This window comes from Corvus brachyrhynchos, unplaced genomic scaffold (assembly GCF_000691975.1).
Source record: "Corvus brachyrhynchos isolate BGI_N302 unplaced genomic scaffold, ASM69197v1 scaffold188, whole genome shotgun sequence".
NCBI classification, from domain to species: Eukaryota; Metazoa; Chordata; class Aves; order Passeriformes; family Corvidae; genus Corvus; species Corvus brachyrhynchos.
The window spans coordinates 1,719,326-1,741,128 of NW_008239647.1; the positions used below are offsets into that span (position 1 = coordinate 1,719,326).

The 21,803-nt window shown below is 36.6% G+C and overlaps 1 protein-coding gene across 1 annotated transcript in view; it reads left to right on the plus strand.

Moving 5' to 3' along the window:
• Nucleotides 1-21,228, plus strand: part of BTBD9 (BTB domain containing 9) — a 114,154-nt gene extending 92,926 nt beyond the window's left edge. The window contains exons 10-11 of the mRNA XM_008639831.2: nucleotides 7,340-7,418; nucleotides 11,895-21,228. Of these exons, the coding sequence (XP_008638053.2) occupies nucleotides 7,340-7,418; nucleotides 11,895-11,999 (184 nt within the window). The 3' untranslated portion in view covers nucleotides 12,000-21,228. The remainder of the gene's footprint in view (nucleotides 1-7,339; nucleotides 7,419-11,894) is intronic.
• The last annotated feature ends 575 nt before the right edge of the window (nucleotides 21,229-21,803 follow it).

A 21,803-nucleotide genomic window follows, 5' to 3' on the forward strand; every position in this document is an offset into this window, starting at 1 on the left:
GGTTGCTGTAAATGTGAAGTTTTTACGAGTGGGCCGTGAAATTACACCCAGGGGAATGTAAGAGACAAGTGTGATAAATAGTGTTAGTGTACACACTACAAAGAAACTGATTAATAGGGAGCATGTTTCTGTCTCATATCTCTAAAAGAATTGTTTATACATTTGTTTTTAATCAACTTTTCCATTGGTATGAAAAGTTATATAATAAAAATAGCCCACAATCTGTTGTACGTTTATGGGGAGGAGACGTCTTCAAAGTTGAAAGCATCCCATTAATTGTATTATTGAGTATGTTATTGCATTGGATGGCTTTTCATATCTTTGCTATCAGTGTGAACATCAGGAGCAATAACTATTGGTAATGAGTAAGCACAAAAAACCCAATTCAAACTCTGGGATTATGCAGATTTGTCTTTTGCATGTGTGCTCTGGTGTACGCAGAAGGAAGGTGAACTCCCAAGTTACTCCAGTTCGCAGCCTTCATCTGCTGTCAGCTTCATCTGCCACTGCCATCCCCCAAGGGTGTGTGTGTAGATACTACACGCATGGTTCTTGCCACAACATAGAAATTTGGCTCATGGCATTCTGCCAGTTTCCAGCAAATTGCTAATAATTTAATTTTATGTAAAACTTTAAAATATAAACTAAATTTTTGGAAGTACAGAAAGGCAATCTATTGAAACTGAAAAATATGTGTAAGCAGTCTAAATTATATGAGTTTATGCAGAACAGAAACGCTAGCAGTTGCCTACATTGTTATGTGGAAATATTTGAAAATTGATTGCTTCATTTAGTTAGAAAGATAATTATAACATTCAATTTTCCCATTTTTCAATTTGACTATATTTTAACATTTTCTTCTTGTAATACTTTTTCTAAAAAGTGAAAATATCAGCACTGAGGCTTTGAAAGCAGGTGTTACTATAAAGAGTCTTTCAAGTGAGAAGTTTTATAAAGATGTCAGAAAGCCAGCATAGACTTCATGAAATAGATTTTATGTCAGTATTTTTTTTCTAGTAGGTCTGGTAGGTCTGTTTTGTCAAGCTCACATCTGGTTTCTACAACCAATCCTGTGCAATACGACGTTTATAGCAGTTTAAAGTAAAGCATTCTTATAGCAGACAGATATTTTGTTTGGATTGGTGCAAGGGACCAAATCATAGAAATATCCTACAAATAGCTACAAATTTAGTTCAGATGCTTTCAGAATCATGCAATCCTTATAGGAAGTATATTTACAATAAAAACTTTTGAGGGAAAGTTTCCTAAAAGGTGTGAATGCATGTTTTTTACTTGTCAATATATAAAGCTATTACGAAACAAATACTGCAACAGGTGACTTTTAGTATTTATTATTATTCTCAGATTTATTCTAGACTCTTGTAATATTTATACGCACCATTTTTATTACCTCTCTTAGTACTTAAATTCCTTTCTGGTTGTTTGGCGGTTTGGAGTTTTTTGTGCCAAGATACATAATTAGGTCAGTTTTGCCTCCATCTCTGAGAGCAGCAGAGAAGAAGTTGTTATTTCCAGCTTGCACCTTCCTTGCTTCCTTACGAATCTCATGCTTGACAGCCCACCTTTTGAGAAAGTGCTGTCATGGTCACAGCATGAGACAGAAACTCAGTTTTAGTTGAAGCAGGCCAGTGGTAGAATTGATCTTAATTGACTTCAATTTATAAACCAAAATGCTGATGACCTTTGACTCCTCACAGTATTTTCTTTCTCATGCTTTGTCTTCCCCCTCAGTGGCTTGGGAGGCTGGATGGCAAGGGGGCGGCTGAGCTGGCTACTTAGTCTGACTTCTTTATGGGTCTGTCTTTTTGAATAAATATGTTAAATTACAGCTGCAACAGGAGATGGAGTATTACTTCACTTCATTGTTTAATACTGTTATGGTGGAAAACATGGGTTTTATAGGCAATTTATAAGGTGGCTTTACACCTTTTTGGTATTTTATAGCAAAGAGTATCTGTATAGCAATTACTTCTATAGCATTTTTAGTGTGTGCTTCTGTGTTTACTTTATAGGTACTCCATAAGAGAGGTTAGTATGGTATTCATTAACAAGCAGGGGGTGTAACATATCATGCAGAACATATTGTGGTTCTCCTCAGGTCTCAGTAAGCTTGCTTATCTGTGCACACTGTTTTTTATTTGGCAGAATCACATGATGGTTACAATTTGCCTTCCTTATGTCAGTACAGTCATCAGACTAATATATAGAAAGAGAACACAATTCTTTTTTCATTTTTCTGTTACCTGCTTTTACAAATTCCATTAAAAAAATACGTAGTCACAGTTGAAAAAGTGTACATCCAAATAAACTAAGAAGTGTTTCATCACTTACTGTAGAATAAGGCATATGTAGACAAGTATTAGAAAGTAAAATGGAGGTTACATTTGCTTCCCAGTCTGCTTTCCTTTTTTTCCTTGGAGGACGAACAAAAAAATGGAAAGTGAGGAGACATGATGTGCACATTGAAAATGTACCTGCTTAGCCTAAAGCAAGCCTTGATAAGAATATGATATGGTTATCACAGCTTGATGAATGTTAGTTACACGTAACAGCTTTCTCTTTTGTCTGACATCTTTGGCCTGAACTGGGTTTCAGCTCTCATCAGTGCTGCTCTGGTAAGCCCACAGTGTGGTAGTACTCTGTAGTGCCAGTGGCTCATTAGAAAACCTCAAGAAAATATAAGCTTCCACTTCTTTCTTAATTTGTTCTTTCTGGAAGAGAAGGAAATAATGGACAAGAATCACTATTTATGTTCTTAATTACTATTTATATGTAATAAATCTTTAGAAAGATAGCAGCTTTTCTTAGAAATAACTAGGCAAAGATTCCAAATGCTGAAAAAAACCCCATTATATTCTTAGGAGGTGAATTGCTATAGATAGTTTAAGGAATAGCAAGGTATTGGTTTAATTTACCTAGACACCTGTATTTCTTTCATTCTTCTTGCAATAGCCTAATAAGGAAAAAGACAAGAAGAAATAGGAAAGTTGAGTGATTTCTGATGATCTTTTTCCTTCCTCTGAATAGAGTCTGGTGAAGAGATTGTGAGATGCATAAAGCTATCAGGTTTTCAGCTGTTGCTGTTGGAGAGGTGAAAACTCTTGGCCCAGGAGTCTTGTTTATATGTTTGAACAGAGAAAGTGATTTTCATTGCAAGGAGCTCTAAGTGAGACAGGCAGAGTCAGAGAATAAGAGAGCAAAAGATAATTATCTAAATTATGTTCAGGCTATTATAGAAGACGAATATAGTTAAAATGTAATTAAATATGACAGGCTCACAGGATGCAAGCGTGGCTTTGGAATGCTAATCATCAATTACTGCATCTCCTTAGGGGAGTCAGGCAGAACAAGAGAGTTAGAAGTCGTGTGGCTGAGGTGAGATGTAGAGTGTTAAATGCTGTAGGACTGTAACAAGGCTAATTTATTTTTAAAAATGGAGCTACTAGCCAAACAACTTGGAGTGCTGCATTTCAGCTTGAGGATCCTGGTATAAATGTGAATATAGTATAGGCTGCTAGTCTCAAGTCCCGAGTCTTCTCTTCGAGATGGAAACCTTAGCTTGACGCAGTGATTATTTCTGTAGTGAAAGTGATGACCAGAAGTACTGCAGACTGAGCCAGTAAATCTAAAACAAATCAACCAGCAAGACAGGTGTCAAAGCAGAAAAAATACCAACACTGCCTGAATATTTAATAAAGCTAAACCCTGAAAAATATATTTGTTATAGGGTCACTAATAAGGTGTACAGAGACACAAAAAGTCACCAGTGTCATTTTATGAGAGAAGTAAATTCTGATAGCTTCTTTATGACTGTGTCCTAGGTAAAGACGGTGAAAGTATTGCCACCAGTTTGAAAGATTTGTTTGTGTGGCGTATGGGGAGTAAAGGTGAAGAAATGCCATCTATTACACAGGACTATCTAATCCCAGGCTAAAAATGAAGTGCTTTTGATATGCTTTAATGCTGCTGTATAATGGTATAGAGTGGCTTATGTGTGAATCAATGCAAGAGCAATGTATAAAGTTTGGAGGAAATTTTTGTAAAGACCATCAAAAGCAATTTTGAGAATAGAAAGACTAGCTAGTGTGAGGAAAGTGTGAAGTAAGCACATATGCATGGCAGGACTAGATAAATGATAAGACTACAAAACAATTTGCGAAATAGAATTTCTGCAGAGAAACTGAAATTATTAAAATAGTACCAGCAGAGATAACTAGTAATAAAAAAAGGAAGGTTAAAAAGAAGCTTAAAGATTACCTATGATGTCTTTAATTGAGGAACACCACTGAAAAATTGTTATGGCTTTATACATTAGAAGAATTCTAAGTAAATGAGTTATATCAGCAAAAAAATGCAAAAAGAGGTCAGATATGCCTTGATAATGTTCTGTCAGTAATCTCTTTTCTCATAGGGGTATAGTTAAATGCATAAATTATCTCTTTGCTGCATAATTGTATCTGTCCTGGAGAGGTATTGCCTTGCATGTATCGACATTCTCAAATGTACTGTTGCAGTCAAATCCATACAACTTTATAGTGAACAACATTTGCCTTGCTTATTTCAAAATGATTCTTTCCAAATCCATTTGGCTTGCTTTCTATTTTGCTTTTCTCCTTTTTGCTAAGGAAATAAAAAAGACACCTAATTTTCTCATTATGCAATCCAGTACTAATTCTCTAGTGGCAATATGCTTGAATTTTAATAACTCTTCTACAAATTGTCTATAATTTTGACTTTCCAATGGGAAAGGAATAAAATGGACAGACACCAGAATAGTAAATATTCTTAGGAACGAGTTTATTGAAAATGCTATATCTTCCTTCAAGTCTCACACCCTCAAGAATTTTTTTTATTCTCTTCCATTATATTTTAATATTATTAAAGGATTGATTATAATCCAATCCTAATAAAAGCATTGTAGCAGAAAGTAGGGACTTGCAGTGCAGTGGGAAGTGAAAGAGCATAGGAACTGCCTGGAGGAGTTGATCTGGAAGCATGTCATCAAAACAATCTTCAGAGACGTTTTTCTCAATCTCTCTTACTATCTGTCACACTCTTCAGCTATATTCCCAAATAAATGCATCAGCTTCCCTGTTACCACATCATAGGACAGACAATGGCATTTACTGCCATGCTTGGAAAACCTGCACTGAGCTCTTGCAGTGAGTATTTGACCAGTGCTCAGAAATAGTAGAGTACAGACTCTTTTCTTTTCTCTTCCCTTCTCTCCTCGCCTCTCCTCTCCTCTCCTCTCCTCTCAGTAGAGTACAGACTCTTTTCTTTTCTCTCCTCTCCTCTCCTCTCCTCTCTCCTCTCTCCTCTCTCCTCTCTCCTCTCTCCTTTCCCGTATTTTCTTATCACAGAACACAAATTCTACATTAGTGTCTAGGAAGGCACAGGCTCTTCTTAATAGCTTCTTTAGGATTTTAAACTCTTTTATTTAGTAGAGCTTTAAAATATTTTCCAAATCCCTAAAAAGCAAATCTGGTTTTTACATCACCACTCTCCTTGCATAAAGTTTGCATATGTGAATGTCAAAGCATATGCATAATGCAAACTATGCAATGCTTTGTTATGAGAAGTAGTGTTGTGATCATCTGTTTGTCCCAGCCTCTCATCTTTGGAACTTTGCAGTTTAAGGTAACGAGTGCTGTTTGGCCATGGAGATTAACTGACTGGCTGTACTAGGGGAATGTTAGAAGGAATCTCAGGAATCATTCTCCTGTTTAGGGGGGAAATGTTTAAATCATAATAATCTTCCAGGTCTTGAAACAATCAATAAAATAGTCCATTCCTGGTTTATATTTTATTTACAGCATGAAGAAATAGCCTGAGCTTTAAAGTAGAGGTATAGCCACATAAGGGATGTAAGTAAACCATACCATTAGGTAGATAACTGCTGTACCTCTGAGGCCTGCCACAGACCACACCTTTCTGTTATCATGAATGACTGTTAATTACACCCATTACCTCATGGAGTAAGACCAGTAAACTACTTGAAATTAGGACTTGATTGGGTTTGTAATCTTCTTTAAGCAAATATAACCAGACAGCAGTGATAAAAGTAAGTTAAGCCCAGAAATGCTATGTTTGTGACAAAAAGAGTTTTCTCACTAAAGGAAAAATCAAATGTCTGACAGTCAGCAACCAAGCTGGTCATACTGCCAGGCTTTGGGGTAGTCTGATGGTAGTGACTGGTGTTCTATTCAAGTTTTGCTTTGGTCCCTTTTTCTTACATGAACACTTCTGAAGGTATTCAGAACCCATTCTGGAAAACTATTCAATGTTTTTTTCCATACTAAGTTAATCAAGTTAGACCTAACTTCATTTTATTTCTGAAGCCTTCTGTGATAGAGAAAGTTAAAATTTGGCTGAAAAGTTAAATTCTGTATATTTTGTTTTCATGTTTTATGAATATGAAATAATTTAAATTTTAATGTGTTCAAGTAATAATCTAGTGTTGTGGAAAACTGGTATCAAACTGAAACCTCTAATTCCTGGTATATTTTATTTCTTCTGGTTTACTGTCAGTGTTCTGTAAGCAGAAAGTTATGGTGTTCTTTTCCTGCTGTGTATTAGGCTACTTGAGGTGTTGCACCTCACTCAGGTCAGATGAGTATGAGTGAGGAACAAAGATTACAGAGGTCCCAATGTACCTCTAGTGTTCTCTAGCCCAAAAAGTTATACACCAGCTCTGGGAGAGTGGTCTGTTCTCCTCACTGTTGCTGTGTCAGGATGGGGAAATGCTCACAACCTGAACTGCAAATGATGCTTTATGACATTTGTAACTTCCTGGAAGGACTTTGGCCCACACAAGGAAAGCTTGGTTCCTCTTCCTCTACTGCTCCACTTAGAGTATGAAAAGTCTGAGGTTTTAGGTGGTTTGGTTTGGGGTTTTTTCTCCCACAGTTGTAATTTTCTTTAGCCAAGCTCTGGTGATTCCTCATGAGCAGGAGGATGAATTTACTTTAATTTATCTGATCCTTCATTTATCTAATACAGTCAGTATAAGTCAAAGATTTTAGACTTTTGATCCAGGCTTTTTTTCTTTTACCATTTTCTTAACTTTCAGCAATATTATGATTGTTGTCCTTGCACAGAAATTATAGTGATATACGTATGAAATCACATAAGCAGAGTCAAGACACTTAAAAATCAGGAAGGAGTGCTGGAAAATTGGGCAATGAAAAGTGTTGCTCCATTTGCCCTGTTAAGTGATAGTAGTACATACTGTCACTTGAATGCGTTCTGTATATTTTACTGCAGGCTTTTGTGACTGTGTTCAATATTTGTATGTCTTTCTGAATTTTCTTTGTAGATCCTGGCAAACAATCACTTTTGATAAACAGCCTGCATCTTTTATCAGAATAGTTGGAACTCGCAACACAGCTAACGAGGTAAGGAACTTCTAAAAAACCCTATACATTAATATACCACAGCACAGTTTTTCATATCTTGCAGTGAAATTGATAATGCCTTCTCAAATGTACATACTTCATCTTTTTGCTGAGGCAATCTAGCAAAACACTTGAACAGTGTTATCATCTGTTCCTAGTTTTGACCTTTCCACACTACCATCAAATACTCCTATTGGGTTTGATTTTAAATTAATCTTTATTTTGATGAACAATTAAAATGCCAATTTAGTGCACTAGAGAAAGGTGTATGGTTTCTGATATACTTGAGTTTTATCACCTGTATATTATCTTTTTAATTAATAAAACATAAGAAAAATCTCACTCATAAGAAAATCTTATTTGCGTAAGATTCTCTTATAAGTAATTTTCATATCTGGTAAATCAGTTGACTAATAGTGGCCAAATCAAGAGATTTTTTTCATTTTATACAGAAAAAAATACTTTGTCCTAGCCCATCAAGTGCAATATCATCCCATCTTTGTTTACTTGTGCTTCTCTCTTTTCTAATCATTGTGTATTGTCTCAGATGATTTTACTCTTGACTTCAGTGAAACAATTTACAATATGTGAATTTAAGAGTATATGTAAGTCTTTGTGAGATTAGGATTCTATAGTATGAGATTATAAGAGGCACCAGCAGCTGGTTCCTAAGCACTGGGAGCACTGTCCAATAGCATTGTCTGTGTCCAGTTGTAGTGCAACTCTTGAAGAAAAATGCAGCACCAGGTATCAACATCTCAGCCAACAGCTGGAAAGTAGCTGACCAACCAACAGAACTGGGAATACAAATATTTATTTTGTGTTGCTGAGCGCTGTCTCCCACCACATGCAGTTCAGCCTTAATCAGTGAGTCCTTAGAATCAGAGTCAGAAGCTGCCTATGGGGTAGTACATGTGTGAAGAAGGCTTCTTCCATTACTGATCCATACTGACAGTCTTGTTTCCTCTCATGCCAGTGTTTGTAAATTCCCAACTCTTTGTTAAAAAAGAATGAGGTTCATTGCATAAACTTAGCAAACCAGACTACAGGAAACATTGCTTTCAACTTTGAATTCTTAAAGGCAGCTTTAAGCCCTGAAGAGCAATGGCCTTTTAGGCATCATTCTAATTTCAAATTGGTTACTATTTGCAAGGAATTTAATATCCTGTGTAATTTATATAGAGCGCTACATAACTAGTGAAGATGAGAATGGATAGAGGTTACAGCTGTTCATGTAGTGTCTCAGTTGAATTATAAGCACATGCTGCTCTTTGTCTTTTCCTTTTTTGTCTTTAAAATCTGCATCCAACACTAATTTGGTTTTTATTTTTTTAAATTATTTCTCCTAAAGCCTGTACAGGAGGAACATTGTCAGTGTGCACATATTACTAAATTACATTTATATATATATGTATTAAATAGAAGGGCTGTAACATTTGGTCATAAATTTTAATTTTCTAAAGAAAGCAGCAAGATATTTTTCGTATTTCCAATTTAAATAGTAACAGTGTAACCAAAGTCTTGGTATTTTCTATAGTCTCAGTAGTCTCTTCAGTAAGAATACAAGCAGTTTCCAGAATTACTTGCCCAGAACTGCTTGTACAGTATGTCAAATCTTTCTCATTTTAAATAAAATATACTAATGGCAGCATGTTCTTATCAAGGAGTATTACTGTAATAGGTACAAAATACTCCTTACTTGTTCTACCAACACATACCTTTGAACTTTGAAACACAATCTGTACATCCCAAAGGGAAGAGTTGATTTTTGGAATTGAAAAGAAATACCATAAAATGTTTCCATTTAATGAATTCTTTAATCTTTTGAACTCATCTTTTCCTTGCCATGTTTTTCAAGTTTTGAAAGACATGATGTTCACAAATTTTTTTACCTGGAGTTTGAATAGTTTTTGGTATAGTAGAACATGATAGAAGTGTAACTTTCTGTTTTCTCAAGCTTACACACATCCTACTTTTATAGAGAAAAGAATTATTTCTCCTTGTCATCATTTATTTGTCAGACAGGTCACCTGATACTTTATGTAAGTTTTCTCTGGTTTTTTCTCTTCAGTATTACTGACCTGGAAAGGACACCTAGTTGCTGATGTGAGAGCTTTATCTTACAAATTACTGCGCCAGTGTATATGCACTTGGCCTTCCTGCTTTGTGTGTCCGACCTCTCTTAAAATACCCATGAGAAGTAGGACACAATGTGGGTCATAGGATGATTCTGAACTGTCATCTTTTTCTTTTGAGAGAAGCACATGCAAGATTGTTTGTTTTAGTGATCCTGTTCTGAAATGCTTAATTCTGATACTGGATGAAGCAGCTGGGCTCGACTGTGCTTCTCAGGCTTAGGCTTCTCTCACATGCAGTATTCTTTATAAGCTGAGGTGGCAGAGTAACTGAGAATAATGTTCTAAATTCACAGGCTTGTCAATATGCCACACGTTTTGACCATTAAGAATTTAATATGAAAGAATCGGTAAAAATGAAAGTCACAATTTAAAATTGTGCACTTCTTTCTAGACTAGTACTAGCTAAATTTCAGTGCTATCCACACTATGTTTAAAAAAGCTGTATCACTATGTAAAGTGAGGTTTTAAATGAGAAACATTATTATTATTATGGGATACATTAGACAGAATCTTCTCACTTAAAGACCTCCATCCCATTCTGTGCTGCCTTTCAAAGAAAGCAGCATCTTATGGAGGTGCACTGATGAGAGAATGTTCTTTACTGCGAGGCCTTATCCTGAAAAGTGCAGCTGGAAAAAATTACAGTAGCTGTTACTTTATAAACATGGGAGTGGGATGAGTACAAAGGGGACTTTTCTAGAAGTGTAGCTAAATACAAAAATTGGCTTCTCAAGAACTGTAGCAGATGGAGAGAATTCATGCCAGTATAGGAATTAGTTCAGCTTTAGGAAAAAACAGGAGAAATGCAGAGGAAAACCATTTTGTGCACGTGTGTCTATGTGTGGGTGCGGGTGCAGATTTGTAATCTGTTCATATATGTATATATAAAGGCATAGCAGTACATCTTTATGTGAGCAGGAGTGTATATATAGAAACATAAGCATGTATTGCTATGTATCTGCATAAAAACCTTACACTGAGGGGCACAAGAAAGTATAATGGGGATTAAAAAAAACCAAGCAGTGACTGAAGATTTTTTAAATTTGTTTTATGTATGCTGTCAGAATTCAAATTAGCTAGCTACATCCTCAGAAAAGACCTGGGGCTACTGCAAACATGTCAGTGCAGATGTCTGGTCAATGTTCACTTGACAAGGGATGGTCAAAAAGAATAATAGGATTTTAGGTTATTTTGAAGAAAATATAGAAAATACAATATTCTGTAGTCTTGTATGAGTATGTAGTATATCCATGTCTTGTTTATGTATTAGATTTTGCCCATATTAACTTAAAAGGGTCTGGGAAAGGGCAGTTAAGATTATAAGAGATTACCTTTGTTTGTGAGAAGAGCTTTAAAGACCTGGTCTACTTGCAAGAAGAATAATAGAAGATGTCATAAAAGTATACAAAATTAAGACAAGATAATAAATTTAAAATTCAGGATTTAATATTCATCAAGCTTTAGCTTTAAGACTACAATGCATGTAGTAGCAAATTTTAAAGCAGTGTTTGTATTGTGACAAAGCTGTGCAATTCATAGCAATAAGAAATCATATGGAAAGAAGTTTTGTAACAATTTTAAAGAGTTCCTCCCCCTTCTCCTCCCAGGCTCTTCAAGAACAAGTAGAAGTAAGTAAAGTAGAAAATAAATTGGAAAAAATGCTTAAGCACATGGTCTTCTTACTCTAAGATACAGTCACCTGTACACTAGTCCCAGGTATTGTTTGAATCATCAGAAAATGATCACTGTTTCAAACAGAATATTTCATCTAATGAAGCAGCAGCCACCTTGGACACTCTGAATGCCTTTCTACATACTCCAGGACATGTCTGTAGAGCTGCCACTGTTATTACAGCAGAGGGCAATCTTGAAATAGAATCATTTTGGCAATGATTTAAATTTCATTTCTAGTGTGCATGAACATCCAGCCTTTTAAGGAAGTGATTAGATCATAACATGTGTTTAAGACAATTAATACAATTGTTGTTATTATCCATAGTATGTAGTAGGTATTTCTGCTACTTGCCAAGAGAAAAATCATTTACAAATATCCCAATCTGCTTTGGAAACATCTTTCTGATTTTTAGTGCCATATGTAAAGGTTGGTATAATTTGAGTGCTGCCTCTTGCTCCAATGCTTTCCCTGTCTAATGTTTATTGCCCGTGAGTAAATGTTTTTGACCTCATGTATTTTGTTGGATTACTTTGTCACTGATCTGGCCTGCAGACTTCCATATAGACTTCCACACAGACTTCCACATAGACTTCATCTTACTTTGCTCATGCTTTTGCCAGCATTGAATTGTTTTGCTTTATCTTCGTTTTTTGTTCTCTCCAGGTGTTTCACTGTGTGCATTTTGAGTGCCCAGCACAAAACAGTACCCACAAGGATGAGAGTAGTAAGGAAGTAGCAACAACAGAAGTGGGGACTGGTGGACAGTAGCTTGTTTCTTGCCCTGTTGGAGCTGCAAGCACCTGGTTCCCTGCATTCCCTTCATGGATCCACCTCGCATTCTCATGTTCACCAACCATAAAGGAGGTTGAAAGGGAGTTTTTGCTGCCCCACTGACATTCTGTGAAATTATGCAGAACCTTCTTGTGCTGGCACCTTTTCTTTCTTTGTGAGTGAAGGGGACCATGTCTGAAAGCTGGAAGTATTGAAATGGAAAAGGCTTTTTCCCAAGGACATGAAGAGACTGTTTCACTCTCCTCGATTTGTTCAAATCAGGCTGGTCTCCAAGGGGGGAGAAAATAGTTCTTCAATTTTCATCAAGTACCCCATTAACACCCTACCTCTCTAATCTAACCAAGGCAAGGAAAACAGAAGGAAAAAAAGGCAGAGCTATGGTGGAAATCTAAAATTACTCAAGCAGAATGGAAAGCATATGAAATAAGTATTTGTTCCCCAGAGGCTTTTATTAGCAAAAAAAAAATGTTTATGGAATACATCAGTCCAGAATATATGTTATTTTTTAAAGTGGTTCTTCACCCATATTCCTTTGTAACTAGTAATTTGTTTCAAAATCGTTTTGATTCTGTATTCCACTTTGTTTCTTATTTTTGGCTATAGCAAATGCTGTACAGTAGATTAAGGAAGTATCAGACGTTTACCTGCTGAGATGCAAATTCTCTCATTCATCAGTGGGATGACAAGAAAAGCATTCATCATATCAACAAACTAATTAATGTATCTATATTAATCTTGACCTTAGTTGACTTTTCAAAGTACAAAATTGTCATTTCCTACATTCAAAAGGAACTTCCTAAATCAAACATCCATCTTGAAGAAAATAGTACTTTTTCACTCCTGAAGATGATTATTTAAATTTTTCCTGCCTAAGACAACTTGCAACAGAACATCAAAAATGTTTGGTTTAGAAAAGTGGAACTCCACCTGGTCACTTACAGGCAGTTGTTCAAATATCAAAAGAAGAATTTGCAGATAAATTACATTTTTCCAAGAAGAGTTTCTTTCCAGTCTGGAGCTAAAAATTCAAAGGCTGTGTATGCATTCACATTTCTCATGATCTTCATAAAATGTGATGCTTTTGCCTGTATTGTGAAAGATCTGGTTCTTACTTTACAGTCACAGAATTCGTTATCCATCCATATCTGTCTGGATTACATTGCCTGCAACTTTGCTTATTCTGTTTTCACACTGATGATGATGTAATCTCTTACTCTCCAGATATGCATGACTTTTAGGAAGAACTCCATGTTGGTCTTTCAGTATGGGATAAAGAGATTTTGTATGAAGACAAATGCTGATGTAATTGGCAAAATTGATTAGGATGGTTGTTCCTCCACACAAAGTATATTATATTGGAAATGTCAGCTAACCAGTTTTATGAACTTGGAATTTCCTGTGGTGATAAATAACCTTGTCAGAAGAAAACAAAGCTAGTGCAGGATAAATATGGTTTTCCTTTACATAACCATAGTGATAAAATGAGCTATATCAACAGAGCAAATTGTATGTTAATTTATCACACTACTTAATTTGAAATAATTTCCCTGTTGGATACTAGTTGTGCTAAACCCAAGAAGAAATATAATCAGTGGTAGCAATGAATCAGAGGATATTTCAAATAAGAAAAGCATCCCTTTTCTTTCAAATAAAATTGATTAGGCTTTATCAATAATATTATTTTTCATTGCCAAATTACAATTTAGTTCTGACATTTGCATACAGTTCCCTTCCTTCCTACTGCTGTGTTCTGACTTGTGAATGTCTGTTGGTGGAGATGGATGCCCACTGTGCTGTATAGAGTTTGTAATTCATGTGCCACAGCTGCCTTAGACAGTCTGGAGTACTGAGGCAGGATACTGCTTGTGCCAGGCACCTCCCAGTCTGCAGGGCTGGTTACCTCATGGCTTAACAGCCTCTGGAGCATGAAAGAATTGAGACCAGCTACTGAGGATACCACTCTCTTGTTTATGTATAAGTCCAAACTGTTGGAATTTTTTTCCCTTTAAATATCAAAGCAGAAGACTTTTCCAGTTGCAATTCATGCTGGAACTACTGAGATGCCTGAAGCATTTCTTGCTTTTCATAGATAAGTCCTTGCATGGCAGTGGTGGCATTTCTTTGCAGTTTCATCAAACAATTCTGCTCTCAAATTGTGGATAAGCAAAGGGCATAACCTCTTAGCTGTTAGCTTTTAGTAGCCACCATTGCAGAGAATGTTAAAAAAAACCTAAAATCAAAAAAGGTTCTGCCATCTGTTCTGAGTCTAGGCTGTCATAGAAAGAATGGTATTTTTCCATTTGTAATCCTTGACATGCACAGTTAATTTTTATGATACAAATAAGCCTTGTAGACTATAACCTACAGAACATTTTTTGATCTTGTCCTGTAACTCACTATGGAACAGAAATGTCTCTTTATTTCCCATGACATTCATTCTCTGCCAAGAATCTGGATGAACATATCCTGGTATCTGATATTCCCAAAGCGAAAACTCTGAGGTCCTATAGACCCTTCAGTTTCCCACCCCCATAAATCAATAAAAAGAAAAAAAACAAGTTTGGATTGTCCCTTCATGCAGGTGAATAGCAATTTTTAGTATTAGACTTCTTCTCTGTGACAATGGCCTTTCTCAGAGTCTTTATTTAGTGTTGCTCTGAGAACCTGTCATCAAAGTGAGCCCACTGAGCTCCCAGGCTTTTAAGGCAAGCCCTGCTGCAAGCCCTTCACACTTTCAACCTTTACCCTCTTTATTTAAAGAAATAAAGTTTACAGAGAGCTGAACTATGCTGGGTCTTCTAATATTGCCCACCAACAAACACCCCTAAAACCTGTGTTGCCTAGAAGAGGTCTCTTGTCTTAAATATTGTGGCAGCAACGTATTAGTAGTGATAAAGGAAGATACAACACACAACTGATTTGTGGTTTTGTGTGAATGTTCTCATTCTTTCTAATTACTGTCTGTGTTTATGGACGCCCAGTTTCAGATATATTTGCTGTATATTCCTCTGAAGTTTTTTTTTCCTTTTTTATCTTTTCCTTCCAGTGAAAGTAAGTTGTGCTGTTAACAGCTTAGTATTAGGGTTTATCAGAGTGATGAAATACTGTAATTATTCAGAACTGTGTAATCAGTCATATTCTATTTACAACAGGGTTAGAGCAGAACTGACCAGGTACTCATTGCTTTCTTATCAGAAACTACAAAATAGACCTGTTGTTAGAGTTCTGCATAATGGAAATAACTGTACTGACACTATGGCATCATTGCTTCTATTTGGTACTTCAGGATCTTTAAATTCCCCAGGCCTCCTTTTCTCAGTTTTACTTCCATAGGTTGAATTGAGGCTTAGACTTAACTCCTGTGGAGCTCAACAAAGGTCTTACTAAAATCTTTTTATTTAGTTAACTTTTTCCAAAAGAAGATAAAAGGGTTTTTATTCACAGAATGCAAGGGAAAATAATTATCTGAGAAAATTAATTTTTGAAGTGAGCAAACATTGTGCAGCTTACCATTTTTCAAGATGCTTTTCAAGCCATTTCCAATCAGCTTTAAAACAAGTTCAAATGGCTGTTAAATGGAATTACAATGACAGAAGTTAACCCAAGTCTAATTTAAAAGACAGTACAGAGGAGAAATCATTAATTTTGTTAGAGTAAGAGCTCTTCTTCATTGCAGTTTCCTTCTTTCAGAGCTCCATTTTTTTCTTTTCTCCATGAAAATCAGTTTTTCTTATTTATTATGACAACTCATGTAAAAGCTCAGTGCTTTCTCAGCATTGCTGAAAAATTCAGTTTAATGCATCTTCATCTTTACTAATGACAACTTTAGAGAATTTTCAGTTGAGTACCTGACTTGATGAGAGTTGGTTTCCATGAAAGAAAACAAAAGAAGTCTGTAATTGTTTCAGTCTAATTAAATTTTCAGTACAAAAATTAGAAGACAAAGTTAATGCCATTCTTCTCTGATTGTTGTGTCATTGTAGTTCTGGTTATAAAGTGATGCCCACTCAGAGACACTTAATAAGGGATTAGAACTTAGATTTGATTTCACATGCTTTAGATTGCATTTCTCTATGAAGATATTAATTGGCTTATATTTTGACAGGGGTTAGTGTACTGTCAAATAAACAAGTGAATGTGTTGGTAATTTTGTTGTTGTGGCTAGAGTAGTAAGCAGATGATTAGAGCCTGTAAGAGTTAATGTATCCCAGAGTAAACGTTTAGGCTTGTGCCTCATTATATCAGTTGCCAGAGGACTAAACCATGCTTCAAAAATAATTGTAGATCCCAGAGGATGCTTGAGGCCTGGTTTCCATCCCCATCTCTCAGTTAATGGTTCTATTTAGGTTAGAATTGTTAGCTCTCTCTGAACTGGTTATTGTTGTTGTTGTCAGTTGTACTACTTAACTCATATATATATATATACATATATATATATATGTAGAAGCTCCACAAAGCTCTGTTCAGGATACAGAGGTAAAGGTCCGGGGTCAAGTTTTAGGAGTGCCTAAATATTCACACACACACACATATATATATATATGCATTAAATTGAGGTGGTAGCTAATTTAGTTTGAATTTAGAACAGGTTCTAAAGCTCCAAAATGAAAAAAAAGAAAGATAAAATCTGTCCAGGCAGGTGCGAAATGCTGCTGTTGTGGTATGGCAGGATGCTGGTTGCTTTAAAGGTGCAAATGACTAAAAAAGGTACAGTGAGCCAGTCCAAAGCTTTTGTCCAGTTGTTAAATATTGGCACCTTGGCTGTAGTGAGGTGTAGACAATCTAAAGCAAGTTAAGTGCTCATCTCAAAGATGGATGCAGTTCAAAGAACACAGATATTCCTCCTAGCTACCTTGTCTGCCGTGGCTTGCAGTGTTTACAGAGTGAACCTTCATATGACTTTTGTTACCTGCTCAAAAAAACCCTGCGGTCTTTTTGGCCCTTCCCAAGCTTTCATTGCAAAGCTTTGGCTGAGGTAATGACAAAGTCCTACTCACATTCCATGGTGGAATCTGGGTCTGTGTTTAAACGCTTACAAGAAAAGTTTTAAAATCACTCTGCAAACTTTTTTAAGATAAAGCCCAAATTAAAAAGTGCAGCATAGTATGAGGAAACTACAGTTATCTGTCATATGCCAATGTACTGACTTTCTGTGCAACCACATACCAGTTTTATCACACTGCATGTGTTTGATTACTATGGTATGTCCAAATGGTGGGAGTGAAGAATGATCTTTGTACACCCATGGCATTACACATTTTCACACAGCCAGTCATTAGAGAAGTACATCTCACACTGTTCCTTGCAGCCTCATACAATAATACAGCTCAGTGTTCTGAAAAAATGGTACTTGATCTCTAACATGAACGTAATGGAATTGAAGTTCAGATTACTAAAAATTTGAATGAGTGGTAGCATCACCCTGCACAGGTGTAAACATGCCTCTCCAGTGCCTCCTACTACTTTAGGCCCTGGGCTATCACTGCACTATTGGTAAAATGAACTTTTACTCATCCTTTTTGTACTTATCATCTTGGCACATCTATTCTCTGTGTGGCTGCTCAGTTAAAACAATTGTTTTCAGAATTATCATCTGACTCCTGAAAACTGGCAGATATACATCAGTAACTTCAGTCAATTATATTAAGTAGTCTGAGGAATTTACAAAATTAATCTATATGGTCTTTTACACCAAATCTGTGTCCAAAAGGTACCAGCTGAGTCCTGAAATATCAAGTGAGTTGGACAGTATTACTGCTCAGATGAGCGTTTGATATGCTGTGTAGTCCAAGTGAACAGTAGTTATCACAGCTGCTTTCTGGAGAGGAATCAGGGAATCAGAGAATGACGGGGTTGGAAGGGACCTCAAAGATCATTGAGTTCTCACCTCCCTGCCATGACAGAGACACATTTCACTAGACCAGGTTGCTCAGAGCCCCATCCAAGCTGGTCTTGAACGCTTCCAGGGATGGGCATCCACAACATCTCTGGGCAACCTGTTCCAGTGCCTCACCACCCTTACAGTAAAGAATTTCTTCCTAATACCTCATCTGAACCTACTCTCTGTCAGTTTGAAGCCATTCCCCCTTGTCCTGCCACTACATGTTGTTGTAAAATGTCCCTCTCCATTTCTTGTAGGCTCCCTTTAAGTACTGGAAGGCCACAGTCAGGTCATCCCAAAGCCTTCCCTTTTGCAGGCCGAACAACCTCGATTCCGCCTTTCCTTCATTCATGTAATTTTTGGTCTCTGTCACCTGTCTGTTGTCACTGTACTCCTGAGCTATAGTCACTAGGTGGTGAGACTTGTGCTTAATACCTAGAATCCAATAAATGTGTTTAACCACAGATGTTAAGAAATTTTTGTCTTTACACAAAACTATTAGCTTGTGCTTTTGAAACATGGTCAGGCCATACAGAATTGGCTTTTGGGCATCCTCTGTAGCCGTCTGTTGGGTTTTTGAGTTACCTTCAGTTGCTAAAAGATGGTAAGATTCCTCACAGGAATTTCTCATATTGATTCGTCATGCTGAGAAATGGCTTTTGAAACAAACATGGCAGGTTCACTGCTGGAGAAAAGAGGCAGGTTTCTTTTGCTTCTACATGCCAGGATCCTGTTTGGGTTATTCTCTAAGTTTGGTTTTGCTATTTTTAATAAAAAGGGTGTCAGTGTTGTGGGATTTGGATCTGTTTCAGGAATCATGTCACTTATTCATTTTGAGAGGTAAATACATAAATGAATGTTTTTATGCAATAATACAAAGCTCATGAGGCTTGGATGATATGAATAGAAATATCACTTAAAGCAGGAGCTGGAGTTGGAAGGAGAAGTTTGGGGGAAAGACTGGTATGGAGTTACATGGTTGCATCTGTGCATTTATAGCGATGGAAATATATGTGTTATGCAAGTTGAAGTGACTATTTGCAAAGATGTGTTTCTATATGGGCTTTTTTTTGTTAAATTACGGAATTCTGTTAAGGAATCTATCACTCATCTGAATATGAATGCTAAAAGAGAACATAGGAAGTGAAACTTTAGTAGTTTTTTATGGAAAGAGCAACACAAAGATACAATTCTTATGGCCTGAGCTAGTTCTGTTTGTCTCCTATCTTCCCAGCTCTTACTTTTTCCTGCATGCTTTCCCCAACTTGCTTGTTCCTCCTTCTCCTCTCTCTGCAGCATCATATCACTGTTGCTGGGGTGTTCCCTGTAACTTTCCTCTGTATTGTGATGTATTAAGGAATTATAAAAAATTATTTATTTTTACCTCTTTGTCATACACTGAGTAAAATATCATTGTCCCCTTTCATTCACATCAGACTCTAGAGGCAACTACCACTAGCCTGTCAAGTCCTAGTGAGCAACATTTGAATTTGGCTGTCTATGGATGTGTGAAATACTAGTCCTTTTGCACCTTGTACTTCCATGATCTGTTTACAACCTGTTACCCTTAAGAGGAAAATCAGTAAGAAGTTTACTGTTGACTTAGGAAGTAGGTCAGGTTTTATGCTGGCTTATGTAACTTAAGTTTAAATATAAATTAAAATATTTCCTTCTCACCATGATACAGCAGATACGTGCTCAATTTGCTAGTTGGGCATTGTCCAAGGCATTAATTGTATGTGAGTGTTCTTTTCTAAGTAAACTGCATCATCAAGAGTGAATCTTGAAAGAATTCATAACTTTTCAGTGTCCCTCTGTGAAGGTATTTCAGCTGTCCAGGGATCCAAACACCCCACTGAGCACATGGACTCATTTTGGGAAGTACAGTGTTACTTCACAATTTGGACCCCATGTCTGTTAACCTTGTCCAGTCTCTTGTAAAGTGTTCTTTCCTTTTTGCTTTGCTCAGTTTCACTATTGTCTCTGATTTTCTTTTTTAAGTGAATGTTAATGTTCAGAGCCAGGCTAAACAGAAGTTTATGTTTTAGTGAACTTTTTCACTCATTCTCTGTTAGCAGCTCCTCTTTCTTGACAGACAGTAATTTAAATCCCTTTTACACTATGTTAACCTCCCCTTCTCTGTAGCAATTATAATGGTATCTCGAAATTTTTGTGCATTAAATCCCTTTCCTTCTTTCTTATAGAGTGGTTCTAAACTACCTCAGACTTTGTTGTGAACAGGTACGAGTTTCAGCTACAGTTTTTAGACTTTATGATAGTCTTTGAATGTTCTTTAAGTGCATGTGTGTGTAGCAAAATCGGCCTGCCAGACCCTGATTTCATTTTCAGGAATACTGTCCCAGGTGAGACATGTAATTGGGATAAATTCCCAGCCACACCTGTTCAGGCTCTTGCTGATACCTCTTTCAAGAAAAGCTTTTCAGGAGTGCAGCTTCTGGCACGGGAAGTGCTTCAACTTTCTCTTTGAAGGGACATGATCCTCCTGCACTGGACAGCTTCCACCTCTCCATTATTGTGACAAGGTCAGAAAACGGCATCATCAGGCCTCCATTCCTGGCTGCAGGATCTGTGCTATTGCACTGGACTGTGCTCATCCTATGAGAATAAACCCCACGTGGTGTGTTCTGATGACCTTGCTGACATTTTACTGTCATTTTATACTCCAGCAAATATGCATTACCAACCCATCGGGCTAGTTAAGGTTTCAGGTAAAATGGTGGTTTCAGATTGTGCTGCAGTGATCCAGTTGATAACTTTGGGAATTGTCTGGTTTTGTAAGTTATCCACTGAACAACCCAGCAAACCTTGTTAGTACTGATTTCCTTTTCACCAGCAGACATGCACATCATCAAACAAGCATTTTGTAACATGGAATTTTCAGTGAGCATCCAGAAAAAGAAGCATCCCAATTATTTCTTAGTAGCAATGTGTGTATTTGTAAGGAAAGTTTTAGAATTATTAAATTGCTGTAAGCTATTTTGTGCATGCGCTGGCTTTGTATTAACAGTTTGTATTAACAGCTGATAAGCAGAGGGCTGTGGCAAACAAGGAAGGCTGGCTGTGGATTTTACAGTTTCAAAGAGAAGCGGAGTGCCAGAGTGGATGCAGGACCAGACAATGCTCAAAGCAAATCATAAAGTGAAACTGTTGTGCTTTGTATTTATTTCTTTGAGGATTCTTCTTCAAAGTATTTAACTTCACAGGAAAATATAGAGTATATTTAAAATAGTAATAACTAGAAGTACACCTTTTCAAGAATGAGAGAGGTGTGATTTGAAAAATAAAGTGATCTTTTGTGCTTAACTGCTTGTCTGTAGTTTTATTATCATAATGTTAGAACCTGTCTGATGCTTCTCATATATATATGCATGTGTGAATAGAAAACTCTGGGCAGAACTGTATTGATTTCTCATCACAGCAAGGAAGTCAATAACCTCATCATTGATATATTAACTCATAATGGCACAGTCTTAATATCAACAGAGGAAATGCTGGTGATTTTCATAGTGATTTTCAGTCCAGTGGGCATCCATGAAGCTACTGCAAATGTTTGGACCAACAGCTGCTGGGTGTTGCTACCAGGATGTGCTGCTACACTCTCTGGATGAAGTGTATGAATGAGGATTTCACTTAATTTCACAAAAATGTGGGCAAATATTGTGAGACTTGGGATTCTGTTTTCAAAAAAAAAAAAAAAAAAAAAAAGCTTAATTTTTTTCAGAGGTTTGTAGCTGATAAACCCCTTGATTTCCATCAGACTACCGTGAAAGGTGGGAGTGATGAGTGTTTGATTCATGAATATTAGACCTTTATCTTCCTGGCTTTTCAGCCTCACTTATTAAACAGAATTTCTGTAAGCCTTGCCTGGATTTCAGAAC